Below are 15,433 nucleotides of genomic sequence, written 5' to 3' on the forward strand. Positions count from 1 at the left end.
GGAAAGAAGTGACGGCTTATATATGGAGAGAGCACAATTCATTCAACATCATTTCACAGAGGAAAGAATACAGGAAAGACAAATTAGAGAGACACACTTTACAAGGAGAGGCTCACACCAGCTGAGGCAACGTCAAGGCCCTTAATTCACCGATAATACTGCAATAAAGGTACGTACGCGTGTTGTGAATATGTTAATGCTACTACAAGTGTATTTTCTTCAGCGTTGAACGTCATTTCAAGACGGTTACATTACGATGAAGTCAACTAAGCTAACATATGGCGAAAGTGGTGTATGTACCCGAAGTTAACCATAACCTTTTGAAAAAGACGTGTTGGTATTTAGGCTGCCATAGAAAAAAAGCATATTTTGACTGCTCGATACAGCAGTGTATCTTCCCTCGCATGCCTGCTAGACACGCTAACGTGGTTAGCCAGCTACCGGCGGACGAGGGGAAAAAAAATCCTAACGGTAGCCAGTGGTCGGAAGACACATTGGTGCTCCACCCACTTTCCCCATGTTCTTTCAACGCGTATAAGTTTGACATTTTTAGACATTTGATTGTGTCAAATGCCTTACTTCTCATTTATCATGGCTCGGAATTCCAGTAACTTAAAGCATAACTATGAGCTGGTAGCTATGTGAACTTGGGGGCAGAGGCCCACGTCATGAACGCTAGGCCACGTTTTTTTTTTTTTTTTTTAACACTGTATTTCTTCTCTGCAGATTTCTTTGGTAGATCGGAGTTCAACGAAGCAAAGATGAAGCTGTTGTGGGTTGTAATGCTGGTGGCCGGCACCGTGTTTGCCGACGACGATGACAAGAGGGAGAGTGTGGGGACCGTGGTTGGAATTGATTTGGGAACCACCTACTCATGGTAAGAGAGAGGGGGAAAAAAGTGACTTAAGGCTCAATTATTTTATAAAACAATGTAAGGAAAATTAAATGGCGTAAGACACATTTGCCCTCTGAGTAATAATTTTTTCATGTTTTCCTGTAGTGTTGGAGTGTTCAAGAATGGCCGCGTGGAGATCATCGCCAACGACCAGGGTAACCGCATCACCCCTTCATATGTGGCCTTCACCAGTGAAGGTGAGCGTCTGATCGGTGATGCTGCCAAGAACCAGCTGACCTCTAACCCTGAGAACACAGTCTTTGATGCCAAGAGATTGATTGGGCGCACTTGGGGGGACTCCTCTGTGCAGCAGGACGTCAAGTATTTCCCCTTCAAGGTAGGTTTCGACTCTTTATGGTTCGACACTAAAGTTATGGTTGTGGGGTCCGAAGGTCAACAGGTTAAGTTTGAGCGACATACTTGGTATATTAATGTAGATACATGTTCCTCTTTAGGTTACTGAGAAGAAGAGCAAGCCTCATATCCAGGTTGACATTGGTGGTGGCCAGATGAAGACATTTGCCCCAGAGGAGATCTCTGCCATGGTGCTGACTAAGATGAAGGAGACTGCTGAGGCTTACCTGGGAAAGAAGGTACCAAAACAATTGTCAATAATATACATCAGAGAATAAACCACTCACAAATTAACTGTTTGAATTGGATCTAATTTTCTTATCTTTTCTTCCAGGTCACACATGCTGTGGTCACTGTCCCTGCCTACTTCAATGATGCCCAGCGCCAGGCCACTAAGGATGCTGGAACCATTGCTGGTCTGAATGTTATGAGAATCATCAATGAGCCGTAAGTGTCTTATGAAAATAGTTAATTAATCTGTTCCTATTCATTTTCATATAACATTTCCCTGCCTTCCTCTATACTAATCTCATACTTTTATTCTTTAGAACTGCTGCTGCCATTGCTTATGGCCTGGACAAGAGGGATGGCGAGAAGAACATCCTCGTGTTCGATCTGGGTGGCGGCACCTTCGATGTCTCCCTCCTGACCATTGACAACGGTGTGTTTGAAGTGGTGGCCACCAACGGTGACACTCATCTGGGAGGTGAAGACTTCGACCAGCGCGTCATGGAGCACTTCATCAAGCTGTACAAGAAGAAGACTGGCAAAGATGTGCGCAAAGACAACCGTGCTGTGCAGAAGCTGCGTCGTGAGGTTGAGAAGGCAAAGAGGGGGTTGTCTGCCCAGCACCAGGCCCGCATTGAGATCGAGTCCTTCTTTGAGGGAGAAGACTTCTCTGAGACCCTGACCCGTGCCAAGTTTGAAGAACTCAACATGGTAAGCTATACAACCAGTTTAGTTGTCTAAGAATGACTATAGCACAACTGAAATGAACATTAATATTTTACAAGCCTTTTAATCTTCTCTTTTTGCTTTGTTAGGACTTGTTCCGTTCCACCATGAAGCCAGTGCAGAAGGTGCTGGAAGACTCTGACCTGAAGAAGACCGACATTGATGAGATTGTCCTGGTTGGAGGCTCCACCCGTATCCCCAAAATCCAGCAGCTGGTGAAGGAGTTCTTCAATGGCAAAGAGCCCTCCAGGGGCATCAACCCTGATGAGGCTGTTGCATACGGAGCTGCTGTGCAGGCTGGAGTGCTTTCTGGAGAGGAGGACACTGGTAAGTCATCTTCCTTGTACATCGCATCTCTTCCACTTAAATGAACTCTCCAATTTTGTCCTATTTACTGAACGATTACCCGTCTTGCAGGTGATGTGGTTCTTCTGGATGTGTGCCCCCTGACCCTTGGTATTGAGACTGTTGGAGGAGTAATGACCAAGCTGATCCCCAGGAACACCGTGGTGCCCACAAAGAAATCCCAGATCTTCTCTACAGCCTCTGATAACCAGCCTACTGTCACTATCAAGGTTTATGAAGGTAAGAGTTGGTCATGATTTCAAATGGTTATCATTTGCCTGTCCTTGTATGCCAACATACATTTTTATAGAACAAGCCTAATATTTGATTTTTTTTTTTTTTTTTTCCTCTCCAGGTGAGCGTCCTCTCACAAAAGACAACCATCTGCTGGGCACATTCGACCTGACTGGCATCCCCCCTGCCCCCCGTGGTGTACCACAGATTGAGGTCACCTTTGAGATTGATGTCAATGGTATCCTGCGTGTCACTGCTGAGGACAAAGGCACAGGCAACAAGAACAAGATCACAATCACAAATGACCAGAACCGTCTGACACCAGAAGATATCGAGCGTATGGTGAACGACGCAGAACGCTTTGCTGATGAGGACAAGAGGCTGAAGGAGAGGATCGATGCCCGTAACGAGCTGGAGAGCTATGCCTACTCTCTGAAGAACCAGATTGGCGACAAGGAGAAGCTTGGCGGCAAGCTCTCAGATGATGACAAGGAAACCATTGAGAAGGCAGTGGAGGAGAAGATCGAGTGGATGGAGTCGCACCAGGATGCTGAGCTGGAAGACTTCCAGGCCAAGAAGAAGGAGCTGGAGGAGGTTGTTCAGCCCATTATCAGCAAGCTCTATGGTAGTGCAGGTGGACCCCCACCTGAGGGTGCAGAAAGTGAGCAAGATGAGAAGGATGAGTTGTAGGGAGGTTTGAAGTCAACTTGTCTTGTCACCCCTTGCCTCTCTGGTAGTGGCATGTAGATGTACATATTGGACTGATGGGACTCAAATAGTGAGAGGAATGGTTGGAAAGGGGTGGCGATAACAAGCAACAATACTGAATCTTCTGAAAGACTTTGAAATAAGTTTCGATGTGTGAGAGGTGTTCTCTTCGCTGGAAGGCGGAGATATTCGTCAGCCCGGATACGAGGCTTGCTGCTGCTGTTCTCAGGCAGTCCTGATGGGGTTCTATAGTGGGGAGGGGCTTAGTGTGGGGATGGGTGGGAGGGTGGAGCTGTTTGTGGGTCCATGAGTGGGATGTCTGTGGGTTCAAGGGCTCATTCTGTTCACAGGCAATGCTAAAAGTTATTTATTGAATCTGGTCATCGTACTTCTGGAAAGACATTGAAATAAATGTTTGATACAAAATGTTACCTGATTGTCTCATTGCATTCATTTACACAGTTACTGGCTCAAATACTACACATTTCAGCTGTCTATTATCTCATAGATGCTGTCTTCAGAAACCCAGTGAATATACTAAATGTTCACTTCAGCAATCAACAGTACAAAATTGATTTTGACCTATTTGCAGTTTTCCAATAAAAACGGTGGGGCACTTTAAAAAAAAAATTTATTACAAATTTGGTTAATGAAAATATACAACAATATGGCACATCAGTTCACCACAGTGACAATACAGTCATTATAAATGACACCCTGTGTGTCCATCCCTCCAAACACAAAGGCCAGAGTTATTGTCTCTGAGGCTGCTGGGCTGCTAGCTTGCTCTTCACCTCTATTACCCTCAACACACACCTTCCATGGCAATAAACACATGGAGTGGTCTAGGCGGTTGGGTGGCATGTCCCCTTCAAACTTCATGAGGATCCATCTACATTTGTCTGCAAATATAAGGCATAACATTATTAGCTTACGGCCTTTTTTCTTCTTTTCTTTCTCAGAGGGGCTGAACTGCCACATTTATAAGATGACACTTAAGAATAGTCAGAATGTGTACCTGTGTTGAATCTATACATGGAATTGCTGGCTCCATCTGCAGTCATCCCCCCAAAAATGTAGATATTCTTGTCCTGCGCAACAGCTGAGTGGGCTGCTACTCCAGGTGGAATGTCTCCTTTGATCTGCACTTTTTCCCACTTCATGCTCCCTTTAAACAGACACATTTTTTTTTTTAAACAAAGTTTTATAATGTTCACCTTATAAGCGTTGACCCCACCCAGTCAGGCTTACTTGTGTCAAGAGAATACATATCGTTGTGGAATTTGTCCCCAGCCATGCCTCCATGAATGTAGATCTTTAATCCCACTGCTATGATAACGTGGCCATGTCTGGCTGGCGGGTGTCTGCCTTGTGTTTCTGGCTGGGACCAAGTGGAAGATGCTGGAAACACCAAAAGATAAAAGTCATAACATGTTTGCTTATTGGCATCCCAACGACATATACAAATAAATGAAGGAACAGAACAATGTAATTTATTTCAAACTTTGGTTGACTTTAATGGCACATAAGGACATTTTTTTTAGCGTTTAGCATTAAAGATATCTAAAAAAAACCTCACACCTTCAATAGGTGAATTTTATATTATTTTATATCAGTTATTGAAAAGTATGACGGTAAAAATCAGATCAGATACATCTGTGTACATATTATGGAATGAGTTAGCAGCAGGCAGTAAACCTTACATTCAGCCCTTTCTTTACAAAGTAAGAACTCAAGTTTACATATTTTCTAAACCATTTAACACTTACATCACCCTGACAGCAATGCCAGTGAGCCAGCATTCAGAAAAAACAGGGCCCTTGAACTGGCACACTTGAATACAATGCAACGATCATTCATTAAGTTTACAAAGGTTCTGTTTGCAATCCATCTTCTTCAGCATTTGGAAAAAAAAGCTGACTTATTGCATGATCTCTTAAAAAGTCATACTTAGAAACTTATTACATTTAACTCACAACTTTTAAATCTTTTGACCAACATATGTCAAAGTAGAATCAAAGCCAATCCAATAGTAAAGTACTATTTGATAACATGGTGGTAAGCAGCAGGCAATTTAAAACAAACCTGTGTCAAAGACATGAAGTTTGGGGTCTGAGACAGGTGCAGCTCCTGCTTCTCCACCAGAGAAGACATACAGTCTGTCACCCAGGCAGGCTGAGTTAGTGTGGTATGTCCTGGGACTGGGGGGTTTGCCATTCACCACTACATTCTTCCAGCGAGACCCACCGTCTGGACACACATGCAGAGGATGGATCACACTCAGTGTACAGTAATCTATGTTCACATACTGTACAATCTATCCATTTGGTCATAACACGACAACATTCGCTAATGCATGGATGGAAACCAAGTGGCACTGTTACCTGAATAGACAGCTCATCTAAATTTGAAACGTTACCCAGCACAAACATTAACCAGGGGGATTTGAATTCAGATTTACCTGTTAGCTGCAAATTCTGGATGCAATTGCGATTGCCGCTCTGCTGTGCCCCTCCAAACACCCACAGGCTTTGGGGACAGCTCTCTGGCACAAAGCTGCAGTGTTCATACCGTGAGTCCAAACCCTCCCACTCTGGGATGTCCCACTCATGATTATCTGGTAGAGAAAGAAAAGACCAAGAACCCCAAAGAAAACCCTTTGATGTGAATGTGAAGTGATTGTAATTTCAAAACAAAAAGATTACACACCTAGTCAATGTCAAAAATGTTTTAAGTTGTCCTTGTTATGTTTAGACTAAGGCCTCAAACAGCTGATGGTATCTACAAAAGCCCAAATACTGGTGAGAGTGGCTTATGAAACACAGTTATGCAGATGTCATACCCCCGGACAGATTCTCGGCGGGACATGTTTTACCTAAATCTATGGCATGAGACTCAGAGAAACTTCCACTCGGATTGGCTCCACCAACAATAACGATTCTCCCTTTTCTTTCGTCTTCAGATGGAATAAACATGCAGGTATGACCCACACTGACACCCGGAGCACTTCCCCTGGGTATCAAAGAGTACCTGTGGACGGATAAACAATTTACGGAAAAAATTCAAGTTATCCGCTCCAATTCCCTCAAAGCACAACTGCAAGTACTTCATCTGGATTCACTTACCATATTCCTTCTTTGGGTTTATCCAGAGGTTCAAGCACTGGGAGAAACTCCATGGCTTTCCAAGATGCTGTGCATAAATGAACACGGTATTATTGTCTTTTCATACTTCTCTTGACAGTGATCTATTGGTTACATTGTGCGAAAACTAAAGAGCTAATAAACGTCTAATTTTGGGCCAAACTATTGTTGATTTCACTTGTGATCGTAGTTACACCCGTCTCTGGTGGTATCCACAGACGCCCTTACGTGAAATCTAGCTTCGATCGAAGCAACTCAGATATGCGCGTTTTCTGTGTAACTTTCTTGTTAACAGCTGACGACAGGTCGCTTGCAAAACACAGTCTTGATGATTATCTGTCATAACGGCGATGAATTTTGCGGCAGTGAACACTGAGATGAGAGCCATGCAACGTTACGTTACGCTACATAACGCTAACATTACTTGCTAACTCAGAGGAGCATGCGTATAGCTCCGGCACACTAACCTGTTCTTCCGGGTGAAATTGTCCGTCAAGACTGACGTCTGTATCATTAGCAGAACTTTATATCGTCCATACAATAACAGCGGTTTATTTGGCTGGATGAAACTGTGAAATTAGCTTAAACTGAACTACCAACCTTGACACCACTCTACGTTGAAAACAGTACGCAAGTTATTACGTTGACAACGTTGGTTGGTTGACACAAATTCCAAACGTAGTTGCCATAGTTGCCTGGAGCGCATGCGCAAGTAACTTTTCGTCTCCATCCTGTTGAATTTAGCAACCGGTTTACACGAAGTCCCTATTTTATGAAGCGTAAAACACGAATGTGAAGTCTCTGACAAAAATGACACTCGAAACAGTGTCTTCAGTCCCCGTTTGACCTAACAAGTCCTTTCTCCCACTTCAAGTAAAAAGGTAGGCAGCAACAGCAGCGCCGCACTTTCTTGCATTAAAAACTCTAATGAAAGAGCTAATCTACTGTTAGCTAAATACCTTACTTTCACTTAGATACAAGTCAGAGTTTCAAAAAGCCTAACAGAACATTTGGCAAAAAAAAATCTCGGCTAATTTGAAGGTATTAGCAGGACACAAATAAACTATTAGCTAGAACAAAAATAACCCATTCCACTGGCTACATATTAAAGATACAAACTCTCTTCTATGTAGCTGTAAATAAGTTAGCCTTAAACAAAGATGGCGGTAGAACGTTACATCTCCATGACAAGTATATAACGTTAATCATTCAGCTGTATCAGCCCTGCCATATTTTCTATGTATCTGCTAAACAGTTGAATAATTTGTGTTTTGTCATGCACTTACACTTGTCATAACACCTCAGGTGCTTAGCTAATTGTGTGATTCACATGAAAAGTCAAAGAATCAATGTTCTGTACTTTGCAGCAGATTATTTTCCATACTTGTCAACCAATTGGAACAATATTATAATAATACAGTCACGCACTGAAAAATATAATTACACATCACAAGCTGCATTCACTCTTGTGACATTGCCAATTTATTATAGATCTTACAATTTGACAGGTGTGCTTGTTATTTCATCCATCCCATGTAGAATAGTCTAAGAGTGAATTACTTCTGTTGTTTTAGTGAATTATAAGATGTGGTATTGTTTTTTTTTTAGCGTTGTTCCATTCTGTATGTTGTGTTAAAGCTTTACAATCGGTGAGTTGGGCAGCAGTCTTAGATGCAGATGGAAGATTAATTTTAGAAATAACAGAGTAAAACAGTCCTTTTTGTGTGATTATATGTTGTACTGCAACATAAAAGTATGCTTTTAAAAGCAACAGTATGTAAAAATTAATGTTTCGTGTGATTTGGCACCGTCCACAGTTTCTGACACCACCATTACAAATCCCAGGTCTGTAACCATTTTTCAGTGATGTATGCGCTAACTCAGAGCAAATGTCATTACGTCATAACAATGTCTTGATATGTTGTGTCTTGACATAAACATGTATATAACAGTGTGATCCTACCCTCTCACTAAAGTTACATAATGCAGAGACAAGTGATGGGGGGGTGGAGTGGCAGTGACAGAGACACCATTCACACTATTATAAGACACTTTATCATCAAAATTATCATGAATCTGTTACTTAAAGGTGAAAAAAAAGACAATGTTGCTTTAAATGAAAATGTTTAAGTTGCAGACTATTTACCCTATCCCTCCATTGCTGAGATACAATACATACATAACTGTATGAAGTTGGCTGCAGCTGCAGAGAGGAGTTGCGACATCTTGTGGTTGCACTGTAACTGTAAGCATTTTCCAGATACACATAGTGGATTAGCCTTTAACACAATACTACTTGGTATACGTTTTAGTTTTATAATACATTTGAAACATAAGATATTCTTTACATTTATTTAATTCAATAGAAATACATTTGCATACATTATACCACATTAACTCGTAATTAAAAATGCAAGCCTTGAATGTATTTTACGTGTAACCTTAACCTACTGTAAATTTTTTTTTCTCTCCATGTGGGACTAAATTGGTAACTCCATTATTGATATTGTATAATTCTTTAGTATTTTTAATTAATCATTTTCTGTGCACTGTGCTGATAGTTCATGCTTAAAAATGGCATTTCACAACATGTCCAATAGGTTGTGCCATTGCCTTTTTTGTTAAAATTTGTGTCAAGTGCTGCTTGAACTGCATGGGTGGGAATGTTTACCGAATAACCTTTTGGTTTTGGAAAAGCTATTTGTGATGTGTGTCTGTCTTAATTAAATGGACAAAGAATGAAAAGTTTTGTCCACTTCGTTTAGAAGAACTAACTTTTTAAAAAAGTCATCAAAACAGCATTAAGCACAAAAGTATGTTGTTGCATGACTGTTTTTAGCGTGAGGAGCTGCTTTTTATATCAGAATGTTTACTATAAAATCAACACAAACAAATTTAATTTGATGTCTGAGGTTTTTTTTTTTTCACTTCCTGCATCGGATAAAATAAAATAGATAGTACTGTGGCAGGAGAAGAGAGCTGCACTGAGGAGAAAGATCCACCTATAGAATCAGATACACTAAATGGAACATTGGCAGATAAAGATGTAATCTCTAATAGGAATATGCTGTACATTAACAAAGTCACATACTGATAATTGCAAAGCTTTCTGCACAGACAGCAGTGCTGCAGATACAGTAGATACAAAGTCAACACATTTGAATCAGTCTTTTTATTTTACCGCCTCAACAAATGAATGTGACCGTGGGCAATGTTTGATATCTAAAAGCAAATCACAAACATCTTTCAAGGTGATTTGTCCTCTGGGCTGTTTGTATTGACTGCAATAGTACTAATCTCCACTTGTGTACAGATTAGTGCTGAATAATTCTGCACTGAAAAGAAAAGTGTTCCGTGCAGCTGGAAAGAATAAGATACAGATACATTTTTAAAAAAAAAACTTGGTAGAAAATTGGTTCCACATCTCAGCAAAGATGAGTATTCAATATATGTCCTCTTTTCCTTTCACTGAAGGTGGAGGACAAAGATATTCTAAAAGGACTGCTTCTGGCAACTGTAGGTACAAAATAGGAGAAAGATGATTTGTCCTTTTGTGTTTGTTAAAGCTTCAAAACTATTTGTACTTGCTCTTTGTGCTGACTGAAGCACATTCTGCTGATGGTCGTATGAACAAACAACCTCTGGTTTGAGTTAATAGCCCATCTCTTAGAATGCCGGCATTTCCTTTGAATAACAAACAACGTGTCTTTGAATATGAAGGGCAGTCGTGAAATGTTTCTGCATTTCACGTGAATCAATCACTGCGATTCCATGAATCTTTTATTGCAAAAGGTGTTTCCATCTGGCCAATGAAGTTGAAATTGGAAATCAGTTTAGTCTGCTATGTTCTGCCACAGATCCTTAACTCAAGTAAATAGTAAAAGTGAGTAAGTAAGTAAATAGTCATAGTGGAGAATTCACTTTGTCCAGTGTGCCCCCCATGAATAAAAACTGTATCCTCGCACAGGGTTTAAGTCTGACCCAACAGCATGTGATCCCCCTTGGTCTCATGCGTTTCCTCTCACTCTTCAGCTCTGCTATATGCAATAAAGCCATGAAGGAGACCAAAATAATCATGATAATAGTCTTGCATTCAAGAATGCTGCTTAACTGAAAGTATGGAAGTATTATCGGCAAAATCTACTGACAGCATCTGAGATGAAAGCAATCATTATGCAGCATAATGCCCCCTGTCAGGTTCACAATATGATATATTATTTATATTGCTGGATTATTATTACTAATGTAAGCAGCATTTTAATGTGTGGCATGGAAAAAAATGAAAATACTCAAGTGAGTGAATGTTCTTTACCTTCTACTCACATTCTGCTGAATATGCTCCAAAGACTTTTTACAGACAAGTCAGCACATGTACTCCCGAGTGCTGGAGCAAAGTGTGCTGCACTGTCATACTGAGTAGTTAGGAGCTGACCTTGGCATATCAAATGTCCAGGACAGGATCACAGATCATGCAACAAGTGGTGAGCTCAAAAGCTGAGGTATCACTATATATCCTTGGGAGATTTACAGCATCACTTTGGCACTGTATGCTAGGCTGACCCCTTCAAGCCATTCCCGATCTTCATAAAAGCAGGGTGTCACCCTGAAATAGATATCAGATTCATGGGTTTGAACACTTGGGTGGAAAAATTGCACATCCAGAACACAAAACAATGCTTTATAATAAGTTTTTTGAAAAAACAAAAACAAACAAAAAACACAAAAAAACAGTGTTGGTTAATTAATGAGCATCATCCCTGCCAGTCTAGATGGATTTGTGGATGGAGATGATAGGAATAAGTTAACGAGTAAGTAAAAGACAAGGTAATCTACAATACTGTGGTGTTTAAGAGAATGACTCAGCAGCTATAGTTTGTGGAAAATGGCATTGTTTTTACATACATGTCCTTTTTGCTTTTGGGGTGGCATCACAGGAATTCAGTTTCAGTAAGTTTCTTTTGTAAATGTAAAAGGGCTGCAACTACGATGATTTAGGATTTGGATCTTTTTTTATATAATGAATGACAAAAGTGAGAAATGGTTGTCAAAAAATTTACGTCTTTGCTTTGCTTGTTTTGTTAACCAAACAATTCAAAACAAAGATCATTAATTCACACTGACATACAGTAAAACACAAGTTCATAACACTTGAAAGTTGAAAGCAGTGAGTGTTTGGGATTCTTGTCTGATTACGTACCCAAACAAAAAACACGAATCAATGATCAAAACTGTTCTCTCGATCAACTAGCCGCTTATCTAACCAACTTAACCAAACATTTTCGGCAGCTCTTGAATTTAACCTTCTTTTCATCCCTTAATTGCCTTTCAGTGCCTATTTCAAAGTCTGTTTAATCCTTGTCTTTGACTTTATTTCCATTTGATTTATAATCAAGCATTTGCTCTGCAGCTACTCTGTGACTGCCTCTCATCCAGACTTTTACTAGTTGTGTATTTAGTAGACTTAAATAATAAATCACTCACTCAATTCATTAAGCTGCCCGATGCTCCAGTCTGGTACTGCCAGGTGCTCAGCTGTCCCCTTCAGCAATCTGAACATCTTTGCAAACAGCCGACTCTCTTCTCTTGCCACAATTCACCCCCAGTCAAAACTTCACAGTCATCCCCAATCATCCAGTGCAAATGGAAAATTCATTTCTTCAAGGAACATGTACGGCTCTCTTCTGCATATCTCTGCTATCTTAATTAGCTCCCATTTGCATCTACCTTCCTCTCACAGATGCTTCTGAAATTGCCCCTTCCTCAAACTTCTCTGCCTTGCACAAAATGTATGTCTTTACGTTGCACTTCCTTATTGTACCAGAACCCGTGCACAGGGTTTTTTGAAACTTACAAGACAAAGAGCACCTACTGTATTTGTATGACTTGTCACTTAAATCTCAAGTCATGTAGTGCAGAACATGACATACGTTTAAATATATGAGTATGAAATATATGTCATTTTCTATGTCAGATGAGCGTTAACATAAGCTGCTAAAAACAAAAACAACTCCGGCCCTCAGATACAACCATTAAATCTATTTAAATTTTCTGAGAAATAAACAAACAGAACATATTGTAAACATAAAGGCATGTGCCTCCATTGTGCTTGTAAAACATCAATATACAACGCTAAAAAAATTGGCACACGGTCCAACCTAATTGCTGACCCTGTTGCACTCTACAGCTGCACACCATCATCATGTGTAAGAAATGTAAGTGTATTTCTGTTTTATTTTGAAGCATCCTAGTCCAGCAGACTAGTGTAAGCTTCAGTTCTGCGTCAAAACGCACAACTCTCCAATATCTTATGCTTTATTATCCCACCAGGTGAAATGAAAATAGCCTAAGTAATTGGGGAATCGAGAATGGTTTATTGGAGAGGATTTGTGTGCCTTATTTTGTTTCGAAAGACTTTCATTGGAAATAAATTGGACAGAGTTTGCATTATCTAGTACACTTGATCTAAAATGTGTTCATTTTATGTTGTCTGCAAATGATGCTGACATATGGAAGTGTAGTTCTGTCCCTTAACACAGACCAGGCCACAGTAACATTATCTGCTCAGCTTCCCCTTTAGGGAAGCAGAGTATGAGTTTCAGAGAACTCCTTTGTTTTGCCTTCACTGTAACTGATAAGGACCAAATGAATCAGGGGCTTTTTGTGGAGGGACAAAATGAGAGGAAAAAGGAAAATTATTTTGAGTCCTGAGTAAAGGGACACCAAGCTGGAGAAAGAGATAATTGGAGATACATTTTCTGACAGCCCAAAATAGCTTCTCTGAGTGCATGTGATTGTTGTGAGCAGGCTGCGTGTACAGTACTTGCTGATGTGAATTAAGACACTGTGTGTGGTAAGCAGTAAGCAACTCAAGAACCAGATATTTTCATTTCCGTTAAACAAACTGTGATTGGGTGCTGTCTCGGTGGGTGGCCAGTGTGGTAATCAGGATTAGCAAAAGCGAGTTCATCTCTGGGTTACTGGTACACTGCCACTGGGCAAGATGTCATAACAATGTGCTGCAGCTACTGCTGTTGTGTCACATTTCACCCAGAGGTGTGTTAAATCATACTATAAAGTAATCTGGATTATTGCCACACAATCACAACAATGGCTTAGTTCCATCTACAGTAAATAATAATCCGTATAAAAACATGTTTTTGATTTTTTGTCTTTGTTGTTTGTTCTAGAGGCAGCTATATCTGTGTGTCATCTGCTACTTGCCATCTTCATGTCCTGTCTTTTCCCCACATAAAATATTTGAACTGAATGCTAAAAATATCTTTAAAATGTATTCAGTGTTTAATAAAGATGTAACATAAATTTAGGAATATATTCATTCACGTCAATTGTGAAATACTTTATTCAAATCTGGGAAAGACCCGCTCAATTGTTGGAAACTGAGGGAGGCATTGTTAAGTTAACCTTGGCCTCTCAAATGTTATTAATACTCTTGTCTGTGTACATATGTCATATGACTGCAAATCCATATGACAGCTGCCAAGTGCAGTTGTAAACAGAACAGCGAATGTAGCCCACATTGTCTGTGGCTGGCTCCAAATGGTGCTACACTAACCAGCCCGTAGAAAACCAGGAAGCTGCAGCAGTATAATAGAAAGCACTCTTCACCATAACAATATTGTTTAACCTCAATGTCAAAGGCATATTTTACCAGTAGGTGTTTCATTAATAACAATAAACAACAGGCAGATTAAACAGAATTAATGTTTATTGATTATTATTATTATTATCATTATTATCATTGTATTATTTATATGTATTAGATTCATTAAATAATAATTTTCTTGCTTCTCAATCCTAACCCATAATTCAATTTGTAATGTTGCTATTACTGTATATCCTTTTAAGCTACATTTGGTCCATTATCGGGGGTAGATAATTATAAAATCATGGCCAGAGGCTACATCACTTTGGAACATGTGGAAGCTGCAGAGTGATTCTGAGTGATAAAGTACATAGAAAAACTGTTTGAACTTTTATGCACATTGTTTATACGCACATCTAATGAAGTTATTGCTAATAAAATAAATCTGCTCATGTATGTTGTGTGCCGATTGAAATCTCTGTTGTTTGCAGATGAAGGTTGATTACTGCTGTCTGACCTTGGCTGCTAGATCTGAACAGGATGTATGGAAAACAAAGCAGTTGAGCCCTGTAATTGCCAGCCTTGGTAACAGGTCACATCCTATATCGGCTGAAGCATGAAGTGTAATTGTGAAAGAAATGTACATATATATGTATGCAGTAATTTCCTCATATTTCTTAATCTCTTTTCCCTGGTTTCCCTCTCTTTGCCTTTAACTGCACACTACACACACACACACACACACACACACACACACACACACACACACACACACACACACACACACACACACACACACACACGGACACCCCCACACACAAACAAGCATCAAGTTTCGTTTCATCTCTTCCCTGTGGTCACTGAAACCATCTCATCCACAGTGGCGGCGAGCATGTTGCCTCTGAGATGACCTGCCTTAGAGTCCACCTGCGGAATCCCCCTGCAAACTCTCCTGAGACATCGTCCTTCTTCCTCAGAACCCACGGTGAGGCTTTCTTCTTTTCACTTTTCGTTGAGAAAAATAGACTTTCCTTTTTTTTTACTGTGGCTTCAGACACTAGATGCTATAGTTTGTCAAGAGTTCCTTGCATGCATCCATAACAGCATTAAGCCAAAACGTATAAGGCTGCCTTTCTGTCTAAAGTAGTAAGTAAAGGAATGTTACATAAAGCATTGTATCAAGTACGTCTGCCAGTA

At 40.2% G+C, this 15,433-nt stretch overlaps 3 protein-coding genes across 9 annotated transcripts in view; 2 read left to right on the forward strand and 1 right to left on the reverse strand.

Moving 5' to 3' along the window:
* Window positions 1-10: 10 nt before the first annotated feature.
* On the forward strand, window positions 11-3,921 carry hspa5 (heat shock protein 5). Its single transcript, XM_037116829.1, has 9 exons — window positions 11-169; window positions 727-877; window positions 1,001-1,232; window positions 1,351-1,488; window positions 1,584-1,696; window positions 1,798-2,188; window positions 2,293-2,530; window positions 2,621-2,788; window positions 2,904-3,921. The coding sequence occupies exons 2-9, from the start codon at window positions 762-764 to the stop codon at window positions 3,470-3,472; spliced, it is 1,965 nt and encodes a 654-aa protein (XP_036972724.1). The 5' UTR covers window positions 11-169; window positions 727-761; the 3' UTR covers window positions 3,473-3,921.
* Window positions 3,922-4,103: 182 nt separating this feature from the next.
* On the reverse strand, window positions 4,104-7,319 carry rabepk (Rab9 effector protein with kelch motifs). 2 transcript variants are annotated; one of them, XM_037116830.1, is made up of 8 exons: window positions 7,234-7,319; window positions 6,616-6,682; window positions 6,366-6,520; window positions 5,952-6,107; window positions 5,576-5,740; window positions 4,742-4,891; window positions 4,509-4,658; window positions 4,104-4,392 (listed from the first exon to the last, which is right to left on the reverse strand). In XM_037116830.1, the coding sequence occupies exons 2-8, from the start codon at window positions 6,666-6,668 to the stop codon at window positions 4,166-4,168; spliced, it is 1,056 nt and encodes a 351-aa protein (XP_036972725.1). In that variant the 5' UTR covers window positions 6,669-6,682; window positions 7,234-7,319; the 3' UTR covers window positions 4,104-4,165. The 2 variants fall into 2 exon arrangements, with proteins under 2 accessions (XP_036972725.1, XP_036972726.1); XM_037116831.1 differs by having other exon boundaries at window positions 7,101-7,257.
* Window positions 7,320-7,358: 39 nt separating this feature from the next.
* The window catches only part of rgs3a (regulator of G protein signaling 3a), a 150,418-nt gene continuing 142,343 nt past the window's right edge, over window positions 7,359-15,433 (forward strand). For 2 of the 6 annotated variants that reach the window (XM_037116813.1, XM_037116814.1), the window contains exons 1-3: window positions 7,367-7,514; window positions 14,728-14,828; window positions 15,118-15,221. In XM_037116813.1, coding sequence (XP_036972708.1) covers window positions 14,728-14,828; window positions 15,118-15,221 — 205 coding nt within the window. In that variant the 5' untranslated portion in view covers window positions 7,367-7,514. Of the gene's footprint in view, window positions 7,515-14,727; window positions 14,877-15,117; window positions 15,222-15,433 lie in introns of those variants that run through there. The other 4 variants (XM_037116815.1, XM_037116818.1, XM_037116817.1 and 1 more) reach the window with 3 other exon arrangements.

The sequence above is a fragment of the Acanthopagrus latus genome, chromosome 12 (genome assembly GCF_904848185.1).
Source record: "Acanthopagrus latus isolate v.2019 chromosome 12, fAcaLat1.1, whole genome shotgun sequence".
NCBI classification, from domain to species: domain Eukaryota; kingdom Metazoa; phylum Chordata; class Actinopteri; order Spariformes; family Sparidae; genus Acanthopagrus; species Acanthopagrus latus.

Bases quoted from the DNA above. Each gene is read 5' to 3' on its own strand.
- rabepk (XM_037116830.1), bottom strand. From the start codon at position 6,668: ATGGAGTTTCTCCCAGTGCTTGAACCTCTGGATAAACCCAAAGAAGGA. The intron at 6,521-6,615 runs GTAAGTGAATCC...ATCCGTCCACAG, and splicing joins AAACCCAAAGAAGGAATATG to GTACTCTTTGATACCCAGGG. The intron at 4,659-4,741 runs GTAAGCCTGACT...GTCTGTTTAAAG, and splicing joins TATGTATTCTCTTGACACAA to GGAGCATGAAGTGGGAAAAA.
- hspa5 (XM_037116829.1), top strand. From the start codon at position 762: ATGAAGCTGTTGTGGGTTGTAATGCTGGTGGCCGGCACCGTGTTTGCC. The intron at 1,697-1,797 runs GTAAGTGTCTTA...TTTATTCTTTAG, and splicing joins ATGAGAATCATCAATGAGCC to AACTGCTGCTGCCATTGCTT. The intron at 2,789-2,903 runs GTAAGAGTTGGT...TTTCCTCTCCAG, and splicing joins CACTATCAAGGTTTATGAAG to GTGAGCGTCCTCTCACAAAA.